General features: G+C 39.0%; 1 protein-coding gene across 2 annotated transcripts in view; it reads right to left on the bottom strand.

Moving 5' to 3' along the window:
• pard3bb (par-3 family cell polarity regulator beta b) overlaps positions 1-7,634 on the bottom strand; it is a 335,104-nt gene extending 327,470 nt beyond the window's left edge. For both annotated transcript variants that reach the window (XM_084421753.1, XM_084421752.1), the window contains exons 1-2: positions 7,355-7,634; positions 6,674-6,934 (exon numbers count right to left, since the gene is read on the bottom strand). In XM_084421753.1, coding sequence (XP_084277879.1) covers positions 6,674-6,790 — 117 coding nt within the window. In that variant the 5' untranslated portion in view covers positions 6,791-6,934; positions 7,355-7,634. The remainder of the gene's footprint in view (positions 1-6,673; positions 6,935-7,354) is intronic.
• Between the last annotated feature and the right edge of the window lie 574 nt (positions 7,635-8,208).

Here is an 8,208-nt window from a genome sequence, read left to right on the forward strand (position 1 = left end):
TTTATACAAATAACAAAAGTAAAAAAAAAAAAAAAAAAAATGCTAAAAAAGTCATGTGGAGTAACCATTAAAGGGGGGGTACAATGGTGTTTCATGTATTCAGAGTTGTTTACAGTGTTAAAGAGATGGATTCTCATGCTAAACATGGCCAAAGTTTAAAAAAAACTTGTTTTTTTTCGATCGTGGATCTAATGACGTAGACGAGAGTGGAACTCCTTATATGAGCATTTCTCTCGGAAAAGCGCGCCCCCGCACACGTCGACCAGAGGAGAGCGAGACCGCGCACATCAACGCGCTTCAACAGGAAATCATCGGCAGTGCTGCATAGGATTTGTTCAAGAATGTCTCCAAAAAAGTGTGTTTTTGGATGTGAGGGAAAACCTACCGTGTTCAGCTTCCCAAAGAACCCAGCGTTACAGGAACAGTGGATGCAGTTTGTTTTTCCGGGGCAGCAACGGAGTGTAGCAAGTGCGGTTGTGTGTTCTGGTCATTTCAGTGACGAATGTTTTATTAACAAGGCCCAGGTCGACGCTGGATTTGCAAATCGTTTGCTATTAAAGGGTTAGTTCACCCAAAAATGAAAATCTGTCAGTAATTACTCACCCTCATGTTGTTCCAACCCCGTAAGACCTTCGTTCATCTTCGGAACACAAATTAAGATAGTTTTGATTAAATCTGAGAGCTGGATCACTCCTCCATAGGCTTCTAAGGGAATGACACTTGCTGGCGCAAAAAAGTTATTAAGTTTATCAAGCGCAGCGCGTCTGTGTTGTACGTCACACGCATCACACACATGACAAGCGTCGGCCAATAGTGAGCCTACGTGGTGACGTGTAACACAGACGTGCTGCGCTAAAACACTACGTGAACTCACTCGAGGCCCAGAGAGAAGGAAATGAATAGTGGAATAAAGTCGTTTTTTTCGGGGGGTTTTGCGCACAAAAAGTATTCTCGTCGCTTGATAAACTTAAGATTGAGCCACTGGAGTCACTTGGACTATATTAACGATCTCTTTAATAACTTTTCTGGGCCAGCAAGTTTCATTCCCTTAGAAGCCTATGGAGGAGTGATCCAGCTCTCAGATTTAATCAAAAATATCTTAATTTGTGTTCCGAAGATGAACGAAGGTCTTACGGGGTTGGAACAACATGAGGGTGAGTAATTACTGACAGAATTTTCATTTTTGGGTGAACTATCCCTTTAAAACGTGGAGCGGTCCCAGTGATAAAAGACCCCATTCAAGTACAACTGGATCAGATTTCTGTCTCCCGCTTGACTCTATAGCTCCGCCCACGGCACGCCTCCAGGAGCTCGGCTTTTTCCGGAGAGAATCGGAAAGCTGTATTTTTCTTTTATAAATATGATAAAACTAAAGACTTTTTGGAGATATGAAGGGTGCACTCCTACTCTATAGGTACTCAAGATTAACATGAGATTAGGTGAAACTGTGTATGTTATGTACCCTTTAAGTAAAAAAGTGTTCCTTACACTTTGAACATTTCAGGAGACTTTTTGTTATTTTGTTATGTTGGTTGCACCACATGACTTTAACAGACAAATGTTTATTAATCAGCACTAAAGCAGTGTGGTTCAAATATTTTTTTTCAAATTCAGACATTAAAAACATGATTATCATTGGTGTAATTCACTGTCTGGATAAATTACATTTGAATGTATTTTTGAATAAACTAAGGCTCTGTTCAGGATGCAGATAGCATTATGTCCATATGTGACTCAGATCTGTTTTTGTCATGACACTGTGAACCGCATGGAATCTGATCTTTTCAATTCTGATTTGGGCAACTTCCATATGTGGTAATAAATCTGATGCAGGTCAGATGTCAACAGTCATATCGGAATTCAGACATTTACATCACTCTAGAACGACATTCGTCACAATTCTGCACTCATGGGAGTCACATCAAAGATTTTACATACCTCAAGTTATCAAGACAGTTGCGAAAGTTAGTCAGTGAAGGACAGTTAGAACTCATAAGTATTATAGTGACAGCTCTAGGCTATATATTATTTTTTTATTACAAATCTTTTTTTGTTTATTTTCTGAATAGACGATTAATCCTTTGGGTTAATTTACCAATAAATTATGACCAATAAATAATAACCATAACTAATGAACTTTTACCTAATGATGTTATTTATCACAAAAGATAATGTTTATGCTGTGTAGGCCTAATTAGGGAAGGTGTTTACTATGGCTGAATTACAGTGTGAATCCTGAAATGTTTTTTTCATTCAGGAGATTAAAGTAGCTACTTAAACGTGTTCATTCAGCTGTTTGATCAAACTGCATTACTAACCAACATAGCGGTAATGATAGCAACAGTATCAAGAATGGCAGTGTCCATAAAACCATGAAGTTTTACAACTCTTGACAGTGCAGGCCAGATATTATAAAGGCTATAATATAGATATATAGATATTATAAAGGATTTTTAGTATGGCAGGGAGTCGGCATCAATGTGGAACACAAACAGCACGACGAGTCAACGCATTTCACTCAAATTGACTAATTTATGTAACTGACGTATACGATTACATCAACACGTAGTTCCAGCCCTAGTCCAGACCAACAAAATGAACGTAATGTGACTGACCCTAAAGATGCTTTCACATTTAAAGTTTCTCAGCGAAATTTCACCGTTGAAATCCAGTCATTCTAATATGAAAAAAAAAAATTCAAGATCGGAAATGAATCGAATTGAGAAATTTGTGTCAATGCCCAGCCCTAATATTTAGCACCGTGCAAATCTTTTCGTGACCCTGACCGACTACGGCCAGATCAAAGAAACTCTGCAGGGGCCAAACAACAGACATTCACCCTGGCCTATAAATGAGGCCCCAGAGATAGCAGCCAATCAGGATCCCTCAAACAGCTCCATCCATCCTCACTGAGGCCTTGTGTGCGTCACTAGCCCACGCGTCTATTCCCCTGAGACTAACAGCCAATAACACTGAGCTGATGGGAATAACAAACACACAAATAAAGGCTAGGCACGCACATATACATGTCTGAGAGAAAGGACGTGCCCACCCGAAAAATCGCCTGAGCTTAGCTCGACACGCAGCGGCCCCTAAGAGCAAACGCCTGATAAGACCTCGCACATCGATTGCATACTAAAACCAAGCAATACCTCGATCCAACTGGCAATCTCTTGTCAGAGCCCTGACCTGCCAAATCCATCGCATGATATTACGGTCTGATACGCGACAGGGTGCAATACGAGGCCACCGCCACCCCGGGTTTGATCACTAAACCAGCTTAGGTACAAAACGCGAAGACCGTCTCCCATCAGTCAAATTGACCACTCTAAAGACAAAGCAATAAGACAGTAAATTGTAAGGCGAGGAAGTCGCACAGCAATCTACGGGCTCATTTGGGCCCAGCGGCTCCTGGAGCGATGCAGGATGAAAAGCCTGTTGTTTATTAGGAGCCACATCTAAACCCTAATGCTCCGGGAGAGAGCCGAATCCACGTCCGCATCAGCCCAGGGGGGAATCGTGGGAGCCGGCGAAAATGGGTGCCACTCAAACTGATGTAGGCCTACTATTTAAATAATGAAGCTCAAGCAGCAATGAGGGAGATATCTGATGAGAGGGCAGAGGGTCAGCGCTCAGGGGGGAGAACGCCTGACACGTTTTAACTCTGATTTGCATTTATCACATAGAAAAAAAATTGGACATGGCGCATCTGCACCCGACTTCATAAAATCAGTTTTGATGATTCCTGTCATCAGAGAAAGGCACTTATGAACCCTTTTTAAATCTTACATTAATAAGAGTGAAGGATCGACATTTCAGCTCCCATCAGGCTCAGAGCACGTGGCTAACAGGTTTGAAATTAATGAATGAGGTCTTTACAGTTCACTCAATCCCATAAGATAAAGCATGCATTTTTGATCATCCTCTAATTAAATGTAAAACCAAATATTAAAAATTACAATAATGTAGCATGTGGTAATCCCACTGTGATTTGAGCTGTACTGTTAAAGTAGGGCTTAATTAGCAAATCTCAGAATTATTATTAACCTTTATAAAGATGAACAAGATGTGAAACAAAACACATTAGGCCTGAAGGACTAGTTCACCCAAAAATGAATCCTCTGTCATCATTTACTCATGTCATTCTTTGCCTTTTCTTTTTATTCAGTCTTGCGATGGTGAGTTACCCCATGGTTACCCATTTTAGGGTATGTTTACATGACAATGATGGTAGGGCTGTGCGATTATGTGCAATTTCGTCTTACAACGATTATGAAAACAAGATAATCGAGATAAAACGCATTTCATCCAGCGCACTTTCCTACCTTCACATCGGTGCACTTTCGCTCCTCCCTAAACCAAACTTAACATCCAAATCAGCAGAATAAGTGAGTGATGTAAAATACAGCCTACTGTTGCTAAACTGAGGGACGTGCTTGATATTAAACAGTGTTATTAAAAGCGCATTAAGGCGTGAAAGAGACGGTGTTCCCTAGGTGGACTCAAGTATACATAAGCGAAGTACACTGTGGGCATCAGATACGTGCCTAAACGGTCAAATAGCACACAAATAGGTATGTCGAAATGCCGTTTTGGTATGTATCCTCGTAAACACAGTCGGTTATATCTTAAGTGAAGGTAAACATTTAAAGGCACACCGCGGACTTTGTGACCTAAAGAGTTGACGCATGAGTTATTTTAAATGATTCCTCAGGCCAATATACAGCGCTTGACACTATCAATGCTCCGAGCGGGGCTGCCCTCTTGAAATACCGCCTATGTAAGTTTGGAGAAGGCGCACCGTCGTTGGCCAGGTCATGTGACCTGGAGAATGCCTGGAGAACGTATCGCTTTACGACCGTCACATGACCACGTAGGCTTCAGTTTGTTGGTCCTTTTACACATTCATATATGTGTTGTTTTAAATAAGGATTAGTCTATATTTAATGTATACAGCAGTGTTATTTTACATTTGTTTACATTATTCAATTTCTGCTGTAGGCTATTACTGGCTATTGAGAATGAGGACATACTCATAGGTAGCTTGCTGTCACGTGATGAATTGAGCCCGTCCACCATTTTGGGAGGATACGCTATCGGTTGCCAGGGGCAACAGTGCAAGAGCAATACAGAGACGGAGCAGGAAAGACGGCTCGAGGAATTATAATAGAAATTTATACTTTGAAAAACTGTAACACATGGTTCCTACGGTTTCCACGACAATCGTGTGAGACACTGGAGCAGTTTTTTACACAGCAGTGTTTTCCAGGCATTCTAAAATAGTGCGACAACCTCCTCTACTACCAATACAAACAATGAACGGTGCTGGCGGGTATCCTCCCAAAATGGCGGAAAGGGGAGGATGACGCGGTCTCTGAGGGCGGGGCGCTGTGTCGTGACGACATCTCCTCATTCTCAATATCTGAATACCACTATCTTCCTCAAAAACCTAAAGCACTGTTTGTTTAATTTGTATTTTTGTTCTGTTGTATTTTTGTTGGTTTTGTTTGTAATTAGTTTCTTTGATATTATTTTATTGCTGACTGTTTAATTATCTTTTTTTCTTACATTAACCTAGTATTAGTTTTTGCTGAGGTATCAATAATTGTGAAATTTCACTGACATTTAAAATTACTCATATCATGAAATAAGACTTTGATCATAATAATTGTGATTTCAATATTGACCAAAATAATCGTGATTATGGTTTTTGTCATAATCGAGCAGCCCTACAATGATGTACTAAAAACGGAGTACAGACAGTTTTTTTTGTGTACAGACATTGTCAAAACGATCCCAGTTCACACGGATCCATGAAAATGACTAATAACGCTGCATTATCCATGCCAGGCCAGTAGTTGGCGATGTCGCTTTGTAAAGAAACACTACATGCCTATAGACTGAACACGTGATACACGTGCCTGACGTCACCGTTTTCACAAATTTGCGTTTTTGTAGTTTACATGGAGACGATAACGGTATTGTTTTCAAAAACTTGCATTTTGGGAAACCCGTTTTCAAAAGATTGTGTTTTTAGGCCCCCAAACTGCCAAATCGCAGAAAAAGTTTTACGTTTTTAGTTGAGAATGGTGTAGTGTAAACGGCCCCCTAATGAACAAGCTGGACTTTTTTTAAAGAAATCAATACTTCTATTCAGAAAGGATGCATTAAATTGATTAAAATTGACAGTAAAAACTTTTATACTGTTAAAAAATATATATATTTCAAATAAATGCTATTCTTTTTAACTTTCTATTCAGAAAAAAAATGTATTACAATTTCCAGAAAAAAAATATTAAGCAGCAAAATGTATAATAATAATAATAATAAGAAATGTTTCTTGAGTAGCAAATCAGCATTATTAGAATAATTTCTGAAGGACCATGTGACACTGAAGACTGGAGTAAATATTAATAATATTTCAAATTTAGATTTTTAAATGCAGCCTTAGTGAGCAAGAACATTCAAAAACATTTTATTTTTTTTATAATGACGGTAAAGCATTTTGAATTATACATGTTTGGTTATCCTTGGACTCTGCTGTATTCCGTAAATCTTATTTAAGCACATTCAAACTTGGTCTCTTCATCTCCTTCTGTGTTTCATTAAATAAAGCAAATCTTGTGTGTGTGGGGGGGGTTCCCCCCATCTCTTTATATAATGTGTTACTCACCTGCTCTAGTAGTTTTCTGTATCTCTGGGTGGCTTGCTGAATGAGATCTCGCACTGTCCAACCTTCCTTACATGGGACAACAACACCAGTCCTTCCAAAACTCACTGTCACTTTCATTTTGACTCCAGAAAGGGGATGATGAATCCAGATGTGTCCCTAAACAAACTCCAGCAGCAGGTGTGTGTGTGTGCTTATGTATCTTCAGCCAGGCTGACACTGCTTTTCTGCATCAAACTTTACTCCTTCAAACACGGCATGATCCTATATAAAGAAAAACAAATTTACTGTAAGTAAAACAAATAAAATCAGATGTTTTAGTTAGATGTTTACTTACTAGAAAGCAGTGTTTTCTAAACTGTTTAATAAAACAGCATGGATAGATACAGTGCGTTGAATAGCAACAGCTGGTGGGAAAGTTAAACAGAGTCGGTGCACTAATAATAACGGTGTAAATACATTTTCGAGCTGATTGTATTATTAACTCTTACAGTTAGAGATGAGAGTGGTTAGTGTCCCGTTGACTTGCTGAACTCAGACGGCTAACTGGTTAGCTCTGATGGCAACACTTTCACTTTTTAAACTCATCGCAAACTCTTTAAAACGTGAAAATATACCGAAATCAAACGTTAAACACGTATAAATTACGATTTCGATTTCATATCAAACCTGTTTTGCACTTACTTTTGGTATATTATGGAGAGGCGAGAAGGTTAGCGGCAAAAACTTTGGCGAAGAGTTGTTGAATAACCCTCACAAATCATGCAGTCACGCTGTCTTCATACAATTACCAACTTTATCGATGATCCGCGGGACAAACGAGCATTTACTAAAGACACTGAACATGTGTGGATGGCGTTTGCATCAGTATTTTGCCCGGATGGAGTTGCGCCATTCCTAAAGTTCCCGAGCAGCCTCCAGCAGTGTTATCCCAACATAAAGAGCGGGGCCACACAACTTTATTAAAGGGCCAGAACACATCTGGTCATGGACCACTGCAGGACACTCATCACGCTATATGCTAACTATTGTTATAATACCAACGTACGTACACATTTCACATATTTGCCTATAACGCTCTGCTGTTTCTAAAGGTAATCATGAGCCTTATCCTACTTATTTTTTATGCTAACAAATAAATAAACTGAGGATACATCAATAAACCAGTAAATAAATAAACAGCATGGGTAAAAATAAAAATAAATAAATAAATACTTGAAAGAAAATAAATAGGTCTTGTCTTCTGATTACGCCATGTTAAAGTCACCATGAAATGTTTTTTTATGAATATTTCAGTATTTATTCTAAATGATAAATGACATCATTATTTATTTATTTTTTAATTCATGTGCAATCCTAATCTTCAATCCAAATAACTTCCCCTCCCTCTTGAGGCACAATCTCCATTCACCTGTGTTTATGCGTATTTTGGGAACGATCAAGATGTGCTTCTAAAACTGTGCATGAAAAAGTACCATGAGCTCAACTGAGGCGGATACATTTTTTATCCGTTAAGGAAACACATTTGCTGAATAAAT

This window comes from Rutilus rutilus, assembly GCF_951802725.1.
Source record: "Rutilus rutilus genome assembly, chromosome: 10".
Taxonomy (NCBI): domain Eukaryota; kingdom Metazoa; phylum Chordata; class Actinopteri; order Cypriniformes; family Leuciscidae; genus Rutilus; species Rutilus rutilus.